This window comes from Ranitomeya imitator, chromosome 5, assembly GCF_032444005.1.
Source record: "Ranitomeya imitator isolate aRanImi1 chromosome 5, aRanImi1.pri, whole genome shotgun sequence".
In the NCBI taxonomy this organism is placed as follows: domain Eukaryota; kingdom Metazoa; phylum Chordata; class Amphibia; order Anura; family Dendrobatidae; genus Ranitomeya; species Ranitomeya imitator.
In genome coordinates this window covers 383,198,472-383,221,187 of record NC_091286.1, presented here as the reverse complement: position 1 = coordinate 383,221,187, position 22,716 = coordinate 383,198,472, and the positions used below count along the sequence as shown (strand labels likewise).

Genomic DNA, 22,716 nt, shown 5'->3' with positions numbered 1-22,716 from the left:
ACTCCAATGTTTTAATAAAAAATTCAATTTTGGTTTACTTAAATTGTTATTTTTAATAAATCCTCTTTAAAAGTGTGCCAAGTCATTGTACAGGAAAGAATGCTTCTTAACATTTTTTTTTTCCTGTAAACTTCAATTTCTTGTCAATTTGTGAAAATGTATTTGTCAGTCCTTAAAATGGAGTAAAAGTGTGATACTATTGTTCTCAGCAGGGATCTGGGAGTCAGAAATACTTTCAAGGGTCTTTCCCATGCTATTCTCCTTCCATTCAGCACTTTTTCTATTATTTCAACATTTCAACCACCTTGTAGGGTCTGCTGGAAAAATGCTCAGCTTTCCTATTGACTCCCATTATACTCGTTACTTGAAACGAGCATTTTAGTGCTCGCTTATCTCTCATTCTCAGTATAAATTAAAAAAGATAAGTGAAAAGTCCAACACATACTGAACAAAAAAAAAAGGCTTCTGAAGGCAGGTTCCCACCGTGGCTGCAGCATAATTGCATGTTTACTGTGCATTTACATCCCATTTGCAGATTTACTTGAGCAAGGAAAAAAAATTCATTTTGAAAATAGGGCCCGGGCGCCTGCGTAGTTGCAGCTATCGGTTTGTATATATCCAATAGCTGCTGTTGCGCAGGCATCGGCGGTGCTATCTTGCTGGAGAAAAAAAAGTCCTCCAACAAGATGGCGCCACCCAAGCATTTGCAATAGCAGCTGTTGGCGATCTCCGAGCTACTACTGTGCAGGCGGTGCCATCTAGGAGGAGGAATATATACAGATATTCATTAGGCAAACTAAGGGGCAGGTCAGTGAGGGATCAGTGACCTGTCCGCAGACTGTATTATGAATATCTAATCAGAGCACCACATACACCAGCCCAACCTTAAGGCACGAAAATCTCATTAACACAAAACTGAAAATAAAAATTAAGCAACAACCACAAGATGGATTTAATCAACCCAGGTATCATTTTATTCAGTATAACGGTGCTAACCTGACATTGTGTGTAGGTTACTGTGCACAATCCTGGTGACAGGTTCACTTCAACATCTGTCTGGCCTTTACTGCGCCCCTTTTTACCACCATCCTGAGTTAGCCATTCATAAGTACAATGTCCTCCTATAGTGAAGTTAGTCCTAGACATCCTATACAGGCATCCCTGATATTGACCAAACTGGGATATCTTCTAGGGTGTGCCAGGCACTTTTCTCTGATATGTTCTACTGTGTACTCAGCTACTGATCCCTTTGTCCTGATCTTGACAATGTCTACCCAATTCAAAATTACTTTGCCCAGCCAGAGCCTGTTCAGTTAGTTTTAACCCCTTAGTGACAGAGCCAATTTGGTGCTTAATGACCGAGCCAATTTTTGCAATTCTGACCACTGTCACTTTATGAGGTTATAACTCTGGAACGCTTCAACGGATCCCGCTGATTCTGAGATTGTTTTTTCGAGACATATTGTTCTTCATGTTAGTGGTAACATTTCTTCGATATTACTTGCGATTATTTATGAAAAAAATGGAAATATGGCGAAAATGTTTAAAATTTTGCAATTTTCAAACTTTGTATTTTTATGCCCTTATATCAGAAAGATACAGTACAGACCAAAAGTTTGGACACCCCTTCTTATTTAAAGATTTTTCTGTATTTTCATGACTATGAAAATTATAAATTCACACTGAAGGCATCAAAACTATGAATTAACACATGTGGAATTATATACTGAACAAAAAAATGTGAAACAACTGAAATTATGTCTTATATTCTAGGTTCTTCAAAGTAGTCACCTTTTGCTTTGATGACTGCTTTGCACACTCTTAGCATTCTCTTGATGAGCTTCAAGAGGTAGTCACCGGGAATGGTCTTCCAATAATCATGAAGGAGTTCTCAGAGATGCTTAGCACTTGTTGGCCCTTTTGACTTCACTCTGTGGTCCAGCTCACCCCAAACCATCTCTATTGGGTTAAGTCTGGTGACTGTGGAGGCCAGGTCATCTCCTTCGTGGTCAAATAGCCCTTACACAGCCTGGAGGTGTGTTTGGGGTCATTGTCCTGTTGAAAAATAAGTGATGGTCCAAATAAATGCAAATCGGATGGAATAGCATGCTCCTGCAAGATGCTGTGGTAGACATGCTGGTTCAGTATGCCTTCAATTTTTAATAAATCCCCAACAGTGTCACCAGCAAAGCGCCCCCGCACCATCACACCTCCTCCTCCATGCTTCACGGTGGGAACCAGGCATGTAGAGTTCATCCGTTCACCTTTTCTGCATCGCACAAAGACATGGTGGTTGGAACCAAAGATCTCAAATTTGGACTCATCAGACCAAAGCACAGATTTCCACTGGTCTAATGTCCATTCCCTGTGTTCTTTAACCCAAACAAGTCTCTTCTGCTTGTTGCCTGTCCTTAGCAGTGGTTTCCAAGCAGCTATTTTACCATGAAGGCTTGCTGCACAAAGTCTCCTCTTAACAGTTCTTGTAGAGATGTGTCTGCTTCTAGAACTCTGTGTGGCATTGACCTGGTCTCTAATCTGAGCTGCTCTTAACCTGCGATTTCAGAGGTTGGTGACTCGGATAAACTTATCTTCAGAAGCAGAGCTGACTCTTGGTCTTCCTTTCCTGGGGCGGTCCTCATGTGAGCCAGTTTCTTTGTAGCGTTTGATGGTTTTTGCAACTGCACTTGGAGACACTTTCAAAGTTTTCCCAATTTTTCGGACTGACTGACCTTCATTTCATAAAGTAATGATGGCCACTCATTTTTCTTTACTTAGCTGCTTTTTTCTTGCCATAATACAAATTCTAACAGTCTATTCAGTAGGACAATCAGCTGTGTATCCTCCAGACTTCTGCATAACACAACTGATGGTCCCAACCCCATTTATAAGGCAAGAAATCCCATTTATTAAACCTGAAAGGGCACACCTGTGAAGTGAAAACCATTCCCGGTGACAACCTCTTGAAGCTCATCAAGAGAATGCCAAGAGTGTGCAAAGCAGTTATCAAAGCAAAAGGTGGCAACTTTGAAGAACCTAGAATATAAGACATATTTTGAGTTGTTTCACACTTTTTTGTTAAGTATATAATTCCACATGTGTTAATTCATAGTTTTGATGCCTTCAGTGTGAATGTACAATTTTTATAGTCATGAAAATTCAGAAAAATCTTTAAATGAGAAGGTGTGTCCAAACTTTTGGTCTGTACTGTCTGTCACGAAAAATAGTTAATAAATAAAATTTCCCACATGTCTACTTTACATCAGCACAATTTTGGAAAAAACATTTTTTTTTTGTTAGGGAGTTATAAGGGATAAAAGTTGACCAGCAATTTCTCATTTTTACAACACCTTTTTTTTAGGGACCACATCACATTTGAAGTCATTTTGAGGGGTCTATATGATAGAAAATAACAAAGTGTGACACCATTCTAAAAACTACACCCCTCAAGGTTCTCAAAACCACATTCAAGAAGTTTATTAACCCTTTACGTGCTTCACAGGAACTGAAACAATGTGGAAGGAAAAAATTAGCATTTAACTTTTTTTTGCAAACATTTTAATTCAGAACCATTTTTTTTATTTTCACAAGTGTAAAAACAGAAATGTAACCATAAATTTTGTTATGCAATTTCTTCTGAATATGCCAATACCCCATATGGGGGGGTAAACCACTGTTTGGGCGCACCACAGAACTTGGAAGTGAAGGAGCGCCGTTTGACTTTTTCAATGCAGAATTGGCTGGAATTGAGATTGGACGCCATGTCACGTTTAGAGAGCCCCTGATGTGCCTAAACAGTGAAAAACCCCACAAATGACACCATTTTGTAAACTAGACCCCTTAAGGAACTTATCTAGATGTGTGCTGAGCACTTTGAACCCCCAAGAGCTTCACAGAAGTTTATAACGTAGAGCTGTGAAAATAATAAATCGCATTTGTTTACACAAAAATGATCTTTTCGCCCACAAATTCTTATTTTCACAAGGGTAACAGGAGAAATTAGACCACAAAAGTTGTTGTGCGATTTCTCCTGAATACGTCAATACCCCATATGTGAGGGTAAAGCACTGTTTGGGCGCACCGCAGAGCTTGGAAGTGAAGGAGCGCTGTTTTATTTTTTCAATGTAGAATTGGCAGGAATTGGGATTGGAGGCCATGTCGCGTTTGGAGAGCCCCTGATGTGCCTAAACAGTGGAAACCCCCCACAAGTGACACCATTTTGGAAATGAGACCCCTTAAGGAACTTATCTAGATGTGTGGTGAGCACTTTGAACCCCCATGTGCTTCACAGAAGTTTATAACGTTGAGCCGTGAAAATAAATAATCGCATTTTTTCTACAAAAATTATTTTTTGCCCCCAAATTTTTATTTTCACAAGGGTAACAGGAGAAATTAGACCAAAAAAGTTGTAGGGCAATTTCTCCTGAGTATGTCAATACCCAATATGTGGGGGTAAACCACTGTTTGGGCGCACCGCAGAGCTTGGAAGAGAAGGAGTGCCGTTTTACTTTTTCAATGTAGAATTGTCTGGAATTGAGATCGGACGCCATGTCGCATTTGGAGAGCCCCTGATGTGCCCAAACAGTGGAAACCCCCCACAAGTGACCACATTTTGGAAACTAGACCCCCCATGGAACTTATCTAGATGTGTGGTGAGAACTTTGAATGCCCAAGTGCTTCACAGAAGTTTAGAATGCAGAGTCGTGAAAATAAAAAAAAAATTTTTCCACAAAAAAGATTTTTTAGCCCCTAAGTTTTTATTTTTACAAGGGTAACAAGAGAAATTGGACACCAAAAGTTGTTGTTCAGTTTGTCCTGAGTATGCTGGTACCCCATATGTGGGAGTAAACCACTGTTTGGGCGCACGGCAGAGCTCGGAAGGGAAGGAGAGTCGTTTTGGAATGCAGACTTTAATAAAATGGTCTGTGGGCGTTATGCTGCGATTGCAGAGCCCCTGATGTACCTAAACAGTAGTAACCCCACACAAGTGACCCCATTTTGGAAACTAGACCCCCCAAGGAACTTATCGAGATGTGTGATGAGAACTTTGAATGCCCAAGTGCTTCACAGAAGTTTAGAATGCAGAGTCGTGAAAATAAAAAAATATTTTTTTTTCCACAAAAAAGATTTTGCAGCCCCCAAGTTTTTATTTTCTCAAGGGTAACAGAAGAAATTGGACCACTAAAGTTGTTGTCCAATTTATTCCGAGTACGCTGATGCCCCATATGTGGGGGTAAACCACTGTTTGGGCGCACGGCAGAGCTCGGAAGGGAAGGAGCGCCGTTTTGGAATGCAGACTTAGATAGCATGGTCTGTGGGCGTTATGTTGCATTTGCAGAGCCCCTGATGTACCTAAACAGTAGTAACCCCCCACAATTGACCCCGTTTTGGAAACTAGATCCCCCAAGTAACTTATCTAGATGTGTGGTGAGAACTTTGAATACCCAAGTGCTTCACAGAAGTTTAGAATGCAGAGTCGTGAAAATAAAAAAAATTTTTTTCCACAAAAAAGATTTTTTAGCCCCTAAGTTTTTATTTTTGCAAGGGTAACAAGAGAAATTGGACACCAAAAGTTGTTGTCCAATTTATTCCGAGTACGCTGATGCCCCATATGTGGGGGTAAACCACTGTTTGGGCGCACGGCAGAGCTCGGAAGGGAAGGAGAGCCGTTTTGGAATGCAGACTTTAATAAAATGGTCTGTGGGCGTTATGCTGCGATTGCAGAGCCCCTGATGTACCTAAACAGTAGTAACCCCCCACAAGTGACCCCATTTTGGAAACTAGACCCCCCAAGGAACTTATCGAGATGTGTGGTGAGAACTTTGAATGCCCAAGTGCTTCACAGAAGTTTAGAATGCAGAGTCGTGAAAATAAAAAAATATTTTTTTTTCCACAAAAAAGATTTTGCAGCCCCCAAGTTTTTATTTTCTCAAGGGTAACAGAAGAAATTGGACCACTAAAGTTGTTGTCCAATTTATTCCGAGTACGCTGATGCCCCATATGTGGGGGTAAACCACTGTTTGGGCGCACGGCAGAGCTCGGAAGGGAAGGAGCACCGTTTTGGAATGCAGACTTAGATAGCATGGTCTGTGGGCGTTATGTTGCATTTGCAGAGCCCCTGATGTACCTAAACAGTAGTAACCCCCCACAATTGACCCCGTTTTGGAAACTAGACCCCCCAAGTAACTTATCTAGATGTGTGGTGAGAACTTTGAATACCCAAGTGCTTCACAGAAGTTTAGAATGCAGAGTCGTGAAAATGAAAAAAAAAAATTTTTTCCACAAAAAAGATTTTGCAGCCCCCAAGTTTTTATTTTTACAAGGGTAACAGGAGAAATTGGACCCCAAAAGTTGTTGTCCAATTTATCCCGAGTACGCTGATGCCCCATATGTGGGGGTAACCCACTGTTTGTGCGCACGGCAGAGCTCAGAAGGGAGGGAGCACCATTTGACTTTTTGAGCGCAAAATTGGCTGTCGTGTTTGGAGACCCCCTGATGTAACTAAACAGTGAAAACCCCCCCAATTCTAGCTCCAACCCAAACCCCAACACACCCCTAACCCTAATCTCAACCCGATCCATAATCCTAATCACTAACCCTAACGATAATCACAACCCTTACCCCAAAACAACCCTAATGTCAACCCTAACCATAACCCTAATCAAAATCCTAATCTCAACCCTAACCTCAAACCTAACCCTAATCCCAATACAACCCTAATCACAACCCTAACCTTAACCCTAATCCCAAACCTAACCCTAATCCCAAGCGTAACCCTAATGCCAACCCTAACCCTAATACCAACCCTAATCCAAACCCTAACCCTAATCCCAACCCTAGCCCTAACTTTAGCCACAACCCTAGCCCTAACTTTAGCCCCAACCCTAACCCTAGCCCTAAGGCTACTTTCACACTTGCGTCGTTTGGCATCCGTCGCAATCCATCGTTTTGGACAAAAAACGGATCCTGCAAATGTGCCCGCAGGATGCGTTTTTTGCCCATAGACTTGCATTGCCGACAAATTGTGACGGATGGCCACACGTCGCGTCCGTCGTGCACTGGATCAGTTGTGTTTTGGCGGACCGTCGGCACAAAAAACGTTCAATGTAACTTTTTTTGTACGTCGCGTCTGCCATTTCTGACCGCGCATGCGTGGCCGTAACTCCGCCCCCTCCTCCCCAGGACATAGATTGGGCAGCGGATGCGTTGAAAAACTACATCTGCTGCCCACGTTGTGCACAATTTTCACAACGTGTGTCAGTATGTCAGGCCGACCCATTGCGACGGCCCTGTACTGACGTAAGTGTGAAAGAACCCTAACCCTAAATTTAGCCCCAACCCTAACCCTAAATTTAGCCCCAACCCTAACCCTAAATTTAGCCCCAACCCTAACCCTAAATTTAGCCCCAACCCTAACCCTAAATTTAGCCCCAACCCTAACCCTAGCCCTAACCCTAGCCCTAACCCTAGCCCTAACCCTAGCCCTAACCCTAACCCTAACCCTAGCCCTAACCCTAACCCTAGCCCTAACCCTAACCCTAGCCCTAACCGTAACCCTAACAGGGATTGCAATGCTTCTGATTGTGACATCAGTTTCAGGGGCAGATCTGATCCCTTCTTTTCTTGCTCACATTGTTCTCTCTTTACAATGCACGCTGCACACTCTTGCTGGCTGGTCAGTTCTCATTAAAACCGGCTATAGAGCATACTGTCGCTGTGCATTAGAAATAATATTGCACAGTGACAAAATCCTTCTGTGCATATGTCGGAACTGGCAACCTCTGCATACAGAGTAGAGAAGGCACTAGCCCAGCACCTTTTATGGACTTCACGGATGACACTTTGTTTATGGATGGGGACAGCATCAGTGTCCACTGCCTCTGCCCCATGATGACGCTCATTTGAGTATCCCAGAATGGACTGGGGATTCTCAAATTAAGCATCATCAAACAGGGAGATGGTAACAAAAAGCAGTTAGAGTAGAGAGGTAGTGGTATGGACTTTTTTTTATTAAAATACTAGCTGAAGAGCCCGGCGTTGCCTGGGCATAGTGAATATCTGTGGTTAGTTATAGCACCTCACTTCTCTTATTTTCCCATCACGCCTCTCATTTTCCCCCTCACATCTCTCATTTTCTCCGTTACACCTCTCATTTTCCCCCTCACTCCTCTCATTCCCCCCTAACACTTGTCATTTCAACCTCACATAAGTCATTTTCTGATCACTCCACTATTTTCCCTCACTCCTCTCATTTTGCACTCACACCTTTTCATTTTCACCTCACACCCCTCATTTTCACCTCACACCTCTCATTTTTGCCTCAGTATATACATGTTTGTCATCTCCCTTATATAGTATACACCTGTATGTCATCTCCTGTATATAGTATATACCTGTATGTCATCTCCCCTGTAAATAGTATATACCTGCTGTATGTCATCTCCTCCTGCATATTGTATATACCTATGTGTCATTTCCTCCTGTATATAGTATATACCTGTATGTCATCTCTTCTGCATATACTATATACCTGTATGTCATCTCCTGTATATATTATATACGTGTATGTCATCTCCCCTGTATATAGTATATACCTGCTGTATGTCATCTCCTCCTTTATATACCTATGTGTCATGTCCTCTATTATATAGTATATACCTGTATGTCATCTCCTCCTGTATATAGTATATACATGTGTCATCTCCTAATGTATATAGTATATACCTGTGTGTCATCTGTTCCTGTATATAGTATATACCTGTGTGTCATCTCATCCTGTATATAGTATATACCTGTGTCATCTCCGCTGTATATAGTGTATACCTGTGTGTCATCTCCCCTGTATATAGTATATATGTGTGAGTCATCTCCCCTGTATATAGTATATACCTGAGTGTCATCTCCTCCTGTATATACTATATACCTGTGTGTCATCTCCTCCTGTATATAGTATATGGCTGTGTGTCATCTCCCCTGTATAAAGTATATACCTGTGTTTCATCTCCTCCTACATAGTATATACCTGTGTGTCATCTCCCCTGTATATAGTATGTACCTGTAAGTCATCTCCCCTGTATATAGTGTATACCAGTGTGTCATCTCCTCCTGTATATAGTATATACCTGTATGTCATCTCCTCCTGTATATAGTATATACCTGTGTGTCATCTCCTCCTGTATATAGTATATTCCTGTGTGTCATCTCCCCTGTATATAGTATATACCTGTGTGTCATCTCCTCCTGTATTAGACCGCGTTCACATGTTATTTTGTCAGTATTTTTACCTCAGTATTTGTAAGCTAAATTGGCAGACTGATAAATCCCCAGCCAACAGGAAGCCCTCCCCCCTGGCAGTATATATTAGCTCACATATACACATAGTAGGCAGGTCATGTGACTGACAGCTGCCATATTTCCTATATGGTACATTTGTTGCTCTGGTAGTTTGCTTATTAATCAGATTTTTATTTTTGAAGGATAATACCAGACTTGTGTGTGTTTTAGGCCGAGTTTCATGTGTCAAGTTGTGTGTGTTGAGTTGCATGTGGCGACTTTTGTGAGAAGAGTATTGTGTGGCGACATGCGTGTAACAACTTTTTGTGTCTAGCAACTTTTGCATGTGTTGCAACTTTTTTGCATGTGGCAATTTTTCTGCGTGTGCAAGTTTTGCGTGTGGCGAGTTTTCCATGAGGTGAGTTTTGCATGTGTGGTGAGTTTTGCGTGAGCCTAGTTTTGCATGTGGCGAGTTTTGCACGTGGCGAGTTTTGAGCGGCAACTTTTGTGTTTCGACTTTTATGTGGCAAGGTTGGTGTATGTGTGTTGAAATGTGGGCTGAGGGTGGTATATGTGTTCAAGCACATGGTAGTGTGTGGCGCATTTTGTATGTGTGTTCATATCCCCATGTGTGGTGAGTATCCCATGTCGGGCCCCTCCTTAGCAACTGTACGGTATATACTCTTTGGCGCCATTGCTCTCACTCTTTAAGTCCCCCTTGTTCACATCTGGCAGCTGTCAATTTGCCTCCAACACCTTTCCTTTCACTTTTTCCCCATTATGTAGATAGGGGCAAAATTGTTTGGTGAATTGGAACGTGCGGGGTTAAACTTTCACCTCACAACATAGCCTATGACGCTCTCGGGGTCCAGATGTGTGACTGTGCAAAATTTTGTGGCTGTAGCTGTGACGGTGCAGATGCCAATCCCGGACATACACACAAACACACACACATTCAGCTTTATATATTAGACTAGCTGAAGAGCCCGGCGTTGCCTGGGCATAGTAAATATCTGTGGTTAGTTATAGGACGTCACTTCTCTTATTTTCCCATCACGCCTCTCATTTTCCCAATCACATCTTTAATTTTCCCCCTCACATCTCTCATTTTCTCCCTCACACCTCTCATTTTCTCCCTCACTCCTCTCATTCCCGCCTAACACTTGTAATTTCGACCTCACATCTGTCATTTTCCGATCACTACACTATTTTCACTCACTCCTCTCATTTTGCACTCACACCTTTTCATTTTCACCTCACACCTCTCATTTTCACCTCAGTATATACATGTTTGTCATCTCCCTTACTCCCTTATATATAGTATACACCTGTATGTCATCTCCTGTATATAGTATATACCTGTATGTCATCTCCTCCTATATATAGTATATACCTGTATGTCATCTCCTCCTATATACAGTAAATACCTGTATGTCATCTCCTCCTGTATATAGTATACACCTGTATGTCATCTCCTTCTATATATAGTATATACCTGTATGTCATCTCCTCCTGTATATAGTATATACCTGTGTGTCATCTCCCCTGTATATAGTATATATCTGTGTGTCATCTCCTCCTGTATATAGTATATACCTGTATGTCATCTTCTATATATAGCATATACCTGTATGTCATCTCCTCCTGTATATAGTATATACCTGTAGGTAATCTGCTCCTGTATATAGTATATACCTGTGCGTCATCTCCTCCTGTATATAGTATATACCTGTATGTCATCTCCTCCTGTGTATAGTATGTACCTGTATGTCATCTCCTCCTCTATATAGTATATACCTTTGTGTCATCTCTCCTGTATATAGTATATATCTGTGTGTCATCTCCCCTGTATATAGTATATACCTGTGTGATCTCCTGTATTAGACCTCGTTAACACGTTATTTGCTCAGTATTTTTACCTCAGTATTTGTAAGATAAATTGGCAGCCTGATGAATCACCAGCAACAGGATGCCCTCCCCCTGGCAGTATATATTAGCTCACACATACACATAATAGACAGATCATGTGACTGACAGCTGCTGTATGTCCTATATGGTACATTTGTTGCTCTTGTAGTTTGTCTGCTTATTAATCAGATTTTTATTTTTGAAGGCTAATACCAGACTTGTGTGTGTTTTAGGGCGAGTTTCGTTTGTCAAGTTGTGTGAGATGAGTTTTGTGTGGCAACATGCGTGTAGCGACTTTTGTGAGATGAGTTTTGTGTGGCAACATGCGTGTAGCAACTTTTTGTGTGTCGAGTTGCATGTGACAGGTTAGTGTAGCAAGTTGTGTGCAGCAAATTTTGCGCATGGCGAGTTTGGCGCGTGGTGAGTTTTATGTCTGGTGCCTTTTGAGTATGTGCATGTATTGTGTGAGGCAACTTTTGCATGTGTTGCAAATTTTGTGCATGTGGCAATTTTTCCACGTGTGCAAGTTTTGCGTGTGGCGAGTTTTCCATGAGGTGAGTTTTGCACTTGTGGCGAGTTTTGCGTGAGCCTAGTTTTTGCATGTGGCGAGTTTTGCGCGTGGTGAGTTTTGAGCGGCGACTTTTGTGTTTCGACTTTTATGTGGCGAGGTTGGTGTATGTGTGGTGAAATGTGTGCTGAGGGTGGTATATGTGTTCAAGCACGTGGTAGTGTGTGGCGCATTTTGTGTGTGTGTTCATATCCCCATGTGTGGTGAGTATCTCATGTCGGGGCCCCACCTTAGCAACTGTACGGTATATACTCTTTGGCGCCATCGCTCTCATTCTTTAAGTCCCCCTTGTTCACATCTGGCAGCTGTCAATTTGCCTCCAACACTTTTCCTTTCACTTTTCCTATTATGTAGATAGGGGAAAAATAGTTTGGTGAATTGGAAAGCGCGGAGTTAAAATTTCACCTCACAACATAGCTTGTGACGCTCTCAGGGTCCAGACGTGTGACTGTGCAAAATTTTGTGGCTGTAGCTGTGATGCCTCCAACACTTTTCCTTTCACTTTTTTCCCCATTATGTAGATAGGGGCAAAATTGTTTGGTGAATTGGAAAGCGCGGGGTTAAAATTTCACGTCACAACGTAGCCTATGACGCTCTCAGGGTCCAGACGTGTGACTGTGCAAAATTTTGTTGCTGTAGCTGCGACGCTTCCAACACTTTTCCTTTCACTTTTTTCCCCATTATGTAGATAGGGGCAAAATTGTTTGGTGAATTGGAACACGCAGGGTTAAAATTTCGCCTCACAACATAGCCTATGACGCTCTCGGGGTCCAGACGTGTGACTGTGCAAAGTTTTGTGGCTGTAGCTGCGACGGTGCAGATGCCAATCCCGGACATACACACATACACATACACACATTCAGCTTTATATAGTAGATATTTGCTCCACTTCAGCTGCCCTGTCTTTGAGTTTGTGAAACTTGTCAGCGTAATGCATTCATAATGGTTCTATATTGCATCCTCTGATTGAGTCTAACAAAAGGACTTAGGTAGCAGCCATTTCATTAGTTTTTGCCATGAAAATGCATCTGCAGGGGGAACTCACTCTTTTTGTCAAACCACATACTGAATGGATATACTGCTTCATGAGTATATGAGGAGAACTCTTATAGACTTAAATGGTTCACCCTATTTTGTCACCTCCGGGAACACAGCTTAAATGAGAAGCAGATTATTAAAGTCCGCATGTCTCATACATTCATTTGTCTTTCATTATTTTATACTAAATTTTCAAAACAATATCCTATTAATTATGAAGAGACTGAACCGTATAAATCAATGTTTTAATGGCCATCCAAAATTGGAGATATTTATTAAAACTGTGCAGTTAGAAATATTTTCTTTGTTGCCCACAGAAACAAATCACAGCACTTTTCTCATTTTTCAAGAGCACTATGGGAATTAAAACAGAAATTTTATTGTTTGCTATGGACAACAAAAGTAGCTTTTCTTTTAATTTTATAAATCTCCCCCAGCATCTTCATTGAATGATTTTGTCATAATTTACCGTATGTGTTTTTTTTTGTGCTAAATGAAATTCTGTTCACAAAATGTGTTTCTTACTTTACTTATTGTAATGTAGTAATCGAAAACTTTTTTGTTTTAGGTGTCAACTGTCAACTGAAAAGTCTGATGAATTGCAATTTGACTATATTTTACTTCACTCAAAGATACCCAGATTTCAAAGCTTGTACTTGCACAGAAAATATTTACTGCACTATAAAAAAGTTACTTGGAAAGAATTGCATCCCCAAAAGTGGTAAGTAGCATTTTGTTATCCTTTTGTTATTTGTTTTATGTAAAAGATAGCATGACAGCGCTAGGCCATGTTCATACATTGAATAATTGAGGAGTTTTATACCCGCTGCTATCAATAGTGTGGGGGCGCCTTCTTTACCATTCACATTTTGTCTCCCCTATTTCCTCATAGGTCAGGGCCCTCATTCCTCTTGGTATCTCTTGATTTATGTGATTATTGTTATTCTGTAATGTCTTTTATTGTCTGTACAACTCCCCTCCAAAGTGTAAAGCACTGCGGAATATGTTGGTGCTATAGAAATAAAATTATTATAAAATTAATATTATTTGACCCCATTGGCATTCTGAGATCTTGGTCATGTGGTCCTGATATTTACCATGGCAATTCATGGCTAAATAACGGCCTTAGAATCTGCCGGCTATAGTGGCCATTATACAGGAAAGAATGTCTTAACATTTTTTTCCTGTAAACTCCAATTTCTCTTTGACTTTGAATGTTTTATCGTCAGTGTGGCACCCCTGATGGTCCAGTCACCACAGAGGTACTGCACCTCATCCAGAGGTGTGGTATCCCACTCTCGGGTAAGGAGGGGGTGCCATCCGGTATACGCACACTAGCGTCCAACACCACTCCAATCCAGGCCAGGGTATATGCGCTGACCCTATTTAGGTAGGGCCCAATCTCAGGCTGGAAGGAGAACTAGGTAGAGGGTATGGGTGGAGGAAGTAGAAAAGGTGGAGTGACAGTTGGGAGTGAAGGGATGTCATGAAAACGGTAGGAGGAGTTAGGCAGTTGTTTGGAGAGAGAGGAGTGAGGAGTACAGAGGTGTGAGAAGAAGAGCTCCAGAGAAAAGGGGTCCTAGGGGCCAGGGAAGTGAAGAATGGACCCGTCGTGCCCGAATCCACGCCGACTGTAGTCGAGTGGAGGGACCAGGTCGCAGTGGGGACCGGCCCCAGACTAGTGGAGAGACTATAGGACTCAGCTAGCGAACCGGAGGCTGTGGTGTCTGTATGTGCCACAGCCAAATCTACACACACTCGCTGAAAAGGCAGCCACATAAGGTCAAGGGGACCATGCGGATGTCGCCTCACAGGACCTGAGGCTGCTGGCTTGGGACTCTGTGTGTAAGGCAAAGGGCAGGAGAGAGTGAGCCAGCGCAGAGAGATATGACCTGGAAAGGTACACAAAAGGGGGTCCCAGAAAAGGGCACCCAAACTAGAGATCTGGCTGGACCATGACCCAGAGGACACAGCACCTGACTGTAACCTAATAACTGTAAGTAAAGTGTGAAGACTGCACCCCGCTGTGTCCTCAGAATTATTTACTGCGTCACTTGCCCAGCACTACAATAGTTACCATCCTAAACCCTATATCTGACCTTAGGCCCCGCTCCACCCATGGAGAGTTGAAACATCTTTGCTGCATCACCATCAGCCCAAGTGAACATACATTGCAGCATTGACCATCTCTTGCCGAACACCACGGGTAGCTTCACGAATAGTGTTGAGCGATACCTTCCGATATCAGAAAATATCGGTATCGGATTGGAACGGCCGATATCCAAAAAATATCGGATATCGCCGATGTCGATACCGGAAACCAATGCAAGTCAATGGGACACAAATATCGGAATTAAAATAAACCCTTTCTTTCCTTGTAGATTAAATCTACATGAAGGAAAACAACTAAGAATAATGTAGACTGTATTGGGGGAGGTGGAGGAGACATTAAAGGCATAGAGGTTTAGCCCAATCAAATGGAATAGCAGGAATTATTTTTTTTTAAGACGTTCGGAGTTACAAAGATATTGACTATGTTAACCTTTTTATATTTTGTCAGATATTTATATTTCACTAATTCCATGCTTTTCGCCTTCTTTTTTACTTCTCCCACACTTTCTTCTTCATCATCCTCAGCAGCAGCATCTTTTTCATCAACTTCTTCACCTTATTCATCTTCTTCTTCACCTTCTTCCTATTATTCTGTTTTTTACATTCTTCATATTCTTTTTATTCAACTATTATTCTTCTTCATATTCTACTTCTTCATGTTCTTCATATTCTTCTTCTTCATCATATTCTTATTTGTAACAGGCATTCCTGTAGTTGTTATCTATAAAAGTTTGAAGATTACACCTTCCATTCTGCCTGTCACAAAAGATTTACAACAGGATTTGTCCGCGTTCAGTTTGGCCTGCAGCAGCAGGTTTTTTCCAGGGGCACCACGAGGAGGAACTGACTCACCCCCATACACTGCTTAGTCTTCTTCTGCTTATAATTTAGATAATATATTTTGCTCTGATTTTTAGTCTTATGGTTAAGGTTCTTCTGCTTTTTGTTTTGCAGCTTCATGTTCTTCTGCTTCTTGATCTTCTTCGGGGTGATCTTTAGGGTCGTCATCTCCGGGGTCATCGTCTTCTTTGGGGTGGTCTTCAGGGTCGTCGTCTCCAGGGTCATCGTCTCCGGGGTCGTTGTCTCCGGGGTCGTCATCTTCTTCGGGGTGGTCTTCAGGGTCGTCATCTTTAGGGTTGTCGTCAGGGAGATCCAGAGTGATTACCAAAAACCATTTAAAAAAGCTTGAACTTGGAAATGTAGCAGAAGGTACAAGAAGGCTGAGGAACTGCCGAGAACCAGCTGACGGTACTGGAACCCGGATCGGGTAGCTGAAGGTATAACAGCCAATGGAACTAACGAGGACCAGCTGATGGTACTGGAACCCGGTTACTAAGCAGGAGGTACCCATGCCAGAAAGCACTACCAAGGACCACCAGACATTGGTGAAACTTGAATACCGAGAAGGAGGCACCTAAGCCAAAGGCTCTGCCTGGAACCAGCTGACGGTACTGGAACCAGGATGGGTAGCAGAAGGTACAAGAGCAAAAGACACTGCCGAGAACCAGCTGATGGTACTGGAACCCGGATGGGTAGCAGAAGGTACAAGAGCCAATGGAACTACCAAGGACCAGCTGACGGTACTGGAACCTGGTTACTAAGCAGGAGGTACCCATGCCAGAAATCACTACCAAGAACCACCAGACGTTGGTGGAACTCGGATACCGAGAAGGAGGCACCTAAGCCAAAGGCTCTGCCTGGAACCAGCTGACGGTACTGGAACCCAGGGGGACCTATTCAAGATTGATTTCTAAAGAACCAGCTATTTGTGCTGGAACTCAGATAGTCAGCCGAAGGTCCACATGAACAAAAAATTGCAAGGCCGCGAGACGGCCGGAGTTACCGAAAACCCGCAGTGCTACAGGGGGAGCTTGTCCTATTGGCACAACGGAACAAGCCTTAATTGCCAGATCCCGCAGCCCACATAGAAAGCACCTAAACTGCAGGCACCATTGACTTGGCTAACCCAACCGCAACCCGACAGGACAACGTATTGGAGGCAAAGTGACCTTGTCACTACCCGGAAACAGCTGTCGTGCTGGAACCAGGCTGGGCAGAACTACCGAGGACCAGCTGATGGTACTGCAACCCGGTTACTAAGCAGGAGGTACCCGTGCCAGAAAGCACTACCAAGGACCACCAGACATTGGTGGAACTCGGATACCGAGAAGGAGGCACTTAAGCCAAAGGCTCTGCCTGGAACCAGCTGAAGGTACTGGAACCCAGGGGGACCTATTCAAGATTGACTTCTAAAGAAACAGCTAATAGTGAGCAGAAGGTCCACATGAACAAAATATTGCATAGCCATGAGCCGGCCGGAGTTACCGAAAACCTACAAACCTACAGGAGGAGCTTGTCCTACTGGCACTACGGAACGAGCTTTGGTTGCCATATCCCGCAGCCCACATAGGAAGCACCTAAACTGCTGGCACCATGGAGTTGGCTAACCCGACCACAACCCGACAGGACAACGTATTGGAGGCTAAGTGACCTTGACACTACCCGGAAACAGCTGGCATGTTGGAACCAGGCTGGACCGGAGGGAGTACCCGTGCCGAAGACATTGCCGAGAACCAGCTGGCGGTGCTGGAACCTGAATTGGTAGCAGAAGGTACAAGAGCCAATGGAACTACCGAGGACCAGCTGATGGTACTGCAACCCAGTTACTAAGCAGGAGGTACCCGTGCCAGAAAGCACTACCAAGGACCATCAGACGTTGGTGGAACTTGGATACCGAGAATGAGGCACCTAAGCCAAAGGCTTTGCCTGGAACCAGCTGACAGTACTGGAACCCAGGGGGACCTATTGAAGATTGACTTCTAAAGAACCAGCTAAGCACATGCCACAGCGATTAGGGATCAGCTGAAGCCGCACAGTCCGAAGAAGGTGGAGGGAGATGAGTGAGAGGCGAAGATATGCACTGCGCATGCCCAGGAATCCCAGCCCCGCAGTGTGAATAAATCAGAATACACTGCGGGACGGGATCTCGGGCAGTGCGGCCGCACAGGCACAGTCAGCCTGACATCAACTAACTGCGCATGGCCAAGGGATAACATAACAGCGCAGTCTCTGGGACAGATTCAAACAATGCTCAGGAGGCAGCGCACGGCACCAAGGAGGTATGAATGGCAGCTGTGCCGCGTCTGATTAGGAAGGAAAGTCCCGCCTCTGGGACTTTCACGGTATGAGGAGGCACATTCTATAAGTGTTTAGTTCAGCGTGTGCAAGGAGCATAACAAAAAGACCACCTTGTCCAAATGCAGCATTAGTGCTGCACAAGGTGGCTCTTTTATTTACAAACGCCTTGGGGGCAACAGGTTCCTTTTAATATCTGTAGTAGTGTGAGTGTGGAGGGAGCAGGAGAAATTGCCAGATACACAGCAGGGGATCAGCTGACATTATTGAACCCCAAAAACATGGCAGCAAGTGTTGACTGTGCAGACGGCACTTCCGAGCAGCAACTGGCGGTGTTGGAGCTCAAGGTCAATATTAGAAGCAGAGTGTAGGCCAAGGCCTAATTGGAGGCAGTTTAATATCTGTTGTAGTCTTAGTGTGGAGGAAGCATGAGAAATTGCCGGATACACAGCCGGGGATCATCTGACATTACTGAACCACAATAACATGACAGGAAGTGTTGACTGTGCAGACGGCACTTCCGAGCAGTAACTGGCAATGTTGGAGCCTAGGGTCAATGCTAGATCAGAGTGTAGGCCGAGGCCTAATTGGAGCAAGTTTAATATCTGATGTAATGTGAATGTGGTGGGAGCAGGAGACATTGCCAGACACACAGCAGGGGAGCAGCTGACGTTACTGAACCCCACTAACACAAGAGCTAGTGTTTATCTCTGTGCAGACGGCACTTTTGAGCAGTAACTGGTGGTGTTGGAGCCCAGGGAATCCAGGAGAAGCAGAGTGTAGGCTGAGGCCTAATTGGAAGCAGTTTAATATCTGTTGTAGTGTGAGTGTTGATGGAACAGGAGAAATTGCCGGATACACAGCTGGGGATCAGCTGATGTTACTGAAACCCAATAACAGAGGAGCAACTTTTGACTATGCAGACAGCACTTCTGAACAGCAACTGGCAGGGTTTAGAGCCCAGGGAATCCAGGAGAAGCAGAGTGTAGGCTGAGGCCTAATTGGAGGCAGTTTAATATCTGTTGCAGTGTGAGTGTGGACAGAGCAAGATAAATTGCTGGATACACAGATGGGGATCAACTGACGTTACTGAAACCCAATAACACTGGGTCATGTGTTGACTGTGCAGATGGCACTTCTGAGCAGCAACTCGCAGTGTTGGAGCCCAGGGATTACATTTCAGGTGGTAGAAACATGAACACAACAGGAGACCTTGATTCTGTTGCCAACCAATTATTTAATCTGGAAGAGGAGTGGCAAAATCCTGTGAGATCCAGGCCTTGTTCATTTTCAGAAAAGTAAGCCGATCAATGTTATCGGAGGATAGTTGCATGCGACGGTCTGTTAGTACACCACCTGTGGTACTAAAGACGCGTTCCGATAATACACTAGCAGGAGGGCAAGCCAGCATCTCCAATGCATACTGGCTAAGCTCTGGCCATGTATCCAGCTTAGAGACCCAAAACTTGAAGGGGGAAGATCCGTCTGGGAGTACACTGAGAGGGCAATACATGTAGTCTGTCACCGTATGACGGAAACGTTGCCTCCTGCTGAGTGGAGCCGTCTGTGATGGTGTAGACATTTGTGGCGGGCACACAAAACGTTGCCACATTTGGGCCATATTACCACAACAAAACATCAGTGCTTAAAGATCACAGATGAGTATAATCCTTGAGTTAGCATTTATTACATACAAAAAAATCACAAAGTAAATGTTTCTTAAATAACAACAATAAAATGAGAACCACTGGAAACCAATACTCCTCAAGGACACAATGTGACCAGCACAATTTGCCAGTGCTGTAAATCAAGTAATTATTAAACAATGTCTCTCAAATCGCATATAAGTAGAAACTGGACAATCAGCGTCCATAAGTGCAAATGTGAATTTAGCTATGATTTGCCATATATATAAAGTGCATAGTGCATCAGGCCTAGGCAGACCATAAAAATACGAAATCAGGCTAGTGAAAGAGAGACATGATATACTTACTAAGTATAAGCTGGCCTGGTGCTGAAAACAAATGGTCCCTGCCGCCCCAACACACGTTTCGTCGAGACTTCCTCAGGAGGCGTGCATTGGGGAGGGGGCTCTGGCTATTTATATATAGTCTGGCCAATGAGGATGCAGTTGCCGGCCTTAGCTGATTAGTCACATCCGCTCGTGTAAAGATATACAGCGCAGTCGCACAGGCACCTCACCCATGTCTGGAATTGACGGCGTATGCGCTGCTGCCATGGCAACCACAGGACCTTCGCAAGAGCGGCCGTGGAGCACAAACACACAGAGCCGTCATTGAGATGGAGTCTGCGTGCTGCATGCCAGGTGCCGACCACACAAAGATCTGGAGCCAGGGAAGCCGCGCATGTGCACTATGGACCAGGAGGGACAAGCGATTTCAAACAGTGCAAAGAAAGCTATGTAATAAAGTGACGGTGCAAGTATAGTGACTGGAACAGAATAACAAGTGAGTAACACAAATCTCCACCCTGTGGACCCAGAGACACCTGATCAATGGCTTTGATTTTAAGTTTGCTGGCATTACATTCGTGATGCAGAAAAAAGTGGCGGGGAAGAGTTTTTAATGACTCCACATCCTTAGCCATCTTAGCCTTCTCTATATCACTTACGTGTTCTCTTGTTCTTATCTTGAGTTCACGGGTGGTCATCTCAATATACACTTTGTTACATGGACATTGGGCATGATAAATTACCCCTTTTGAGGCACATGTGAGTCTATGACGAATTTTGAAAATGCAACTTCCCTGAGGATTGGAAAAATCTTTGCTCTTGATATGGTTCTGATACCCCTTGCAAAAAGTACACAGAAAAAAGCCATGTGTAAGATCACTGGATCCTTTCATTTTTATTTGGAGAGTAATGGCTTTGTACAAGTAAGTCACGGAGATTGTCTGATCTCTTGGCAGTGATCATTGGTTCGTCTGGAAGGATATTTTTCAAAATGGGGTCAGAAAGTAAGATACCCCAATGTTTAGTTACAATTTCCACAAAAGACTTCCATTGACAGTTGAAGGGGCTAATCAGTCTCACCTGTGCATCTTCATTATTTTTGGATGAGGTCTGATAAAGGAGATCATTGCGGGATTTCAAACATGCTCTTTTATAGCCCCGACAAATGGTGGCTGTATCCTCGTTCTCTGAAGCGGCAATAAAGGTCCCGGGCCTGATTTTGAATTTTTTCCTGGCTGCAGCAGATACGTTTGATCCGTAAATGTTGTCCAATTGGAATTCCAATGATGGAAGACTGGCGATGCGATAAACTCGTGTGTAACAATGTGTTAGTGGCAGTAGGTTTCCGATACACATTAGTCTCTATCAGTCCCTGAGAGGAAACACAGACTTACAGGTCCAAAAAATTGACCTGTCGACCATAGGAGAAAATGAGCTTAATATTCAGATTGTTTGCATTAAGTTCAGCCATAAAGCAATTGAGTTGTTCAATTGTTCCCTCCCGTATAAAGAATACATTGTCAATATAACGGATCCAGTGGTGCACCTTATCAAAGTGCCCCACTGGCTCACTAAGGAAGATGTCCCTCTCCCAGGCACCTGAAAAACAAATTAGCATAGGACGGAGCAGTGCTTGCAGTGTTTTTCAAGCAGGCAGATAAGGGGGATAGTCATGCTGACTAGTGCATCATCTGCACTGGCCATCCGCGTGAAATCATCGATGGCATGCAAAATGTGGCAGATGTCCTTCATAGAGGCCCACTCAGTGGTGGTGAAGTCTGAATGGCGTGCAGTGCGACTTATTTGCGCCTGATGCAGCTGGTACTCCATTACTGCTACCTGCTGCTCACACAACCGCTCCAACATATGTAACGTTGAATTCCACCTGTTTGGTAGGTCACATATGTTGCGATGTTCCGGAAGGCGGAATCGGCGCTGCAGAGCTGCAATGCGCGATCTTGCCATGCTGGAACACCACAACTGAGCGCACTCTAGGCGGACCTTGTGTAGCAGTGCATCAAGATCCGGATAGTCCCTCAAAAAACTCTGCACGACAAAGTTGAGCACATGTGCCAGACATGGGATGTGAGTGAGGATGCCTAAGCCCAGAGCTGCCACCAGATTTCGGCCATTGTCACACACTACCATGCCTGGCTGGAGATTCGCTGGCACAAACCACACGTTGCTCTCCTGCTTGATGGATTCCTGAGCTCCTGTGCTATGTGGCTTTGATTCCCCAAAGAAATTAATTTCAATACAGCCTGTAGACATTTGGCCACGGCTGTGTTCATATCGGTCATAACAGGTAAGCGTTCACGGGTCCATGTGGAGGTAGACTGTGATAGCTCCTGCAGCAGTGATTCAGAGGAACTGGAGTATGAGGAGGAGTCAACGTGTACAGACTGGATTCCTGCAATCCTTGGAGTTGGCAGAACACGTACAGCGCCACTCTCAAGATCTGTCCCCGGCTCCACAACATTTACCCAATGGGCAGTGAGGGAAAGGTATCGTCCCTGTCCATGGTGACTGGTCGACGCATCGGTTGTCAGGTGGACCTTGCTGCTGACAGCATTTAGTAGCGCATGTTTAATTTTTCCCTCCACATGCTTTGCAGGGCAGGGGCGGCTTGCCTGCTGAAATAAAAGTCGCTGAGCACGTTGTATTGTGGGACTGTCAATGCCATGAAATTACGGAAGGTGTCAGTCTCCACAAG

General features: G+C 43.8%; 1 protein-coding gene across 2 annotated transcripts in view; it reads left to right on the top strand.

Annotated features, from left to right (window-relative positions):
* The window catches only part of GFRAL (GDNF family receptor alpha like), a 269,983-nt gene that overhangs the window by 102,738 nt on the left and 144,529 nt on the right, over positions 1 to 22,716 (top strand). For both annotated transcript variants that reach the window (XM_069726751.1, XM_069726753.1), the window contains exon 3: positions 13,353 to 13,505. In XM_069726751.1, the coding sequence (XP_069582852.1) occupies positions 13,353 to 13,505 (153 nt within the window). The remainder of the gene's footprint in view (positions 1 to 13,352; positions 13,506 to 22,716) is intronic.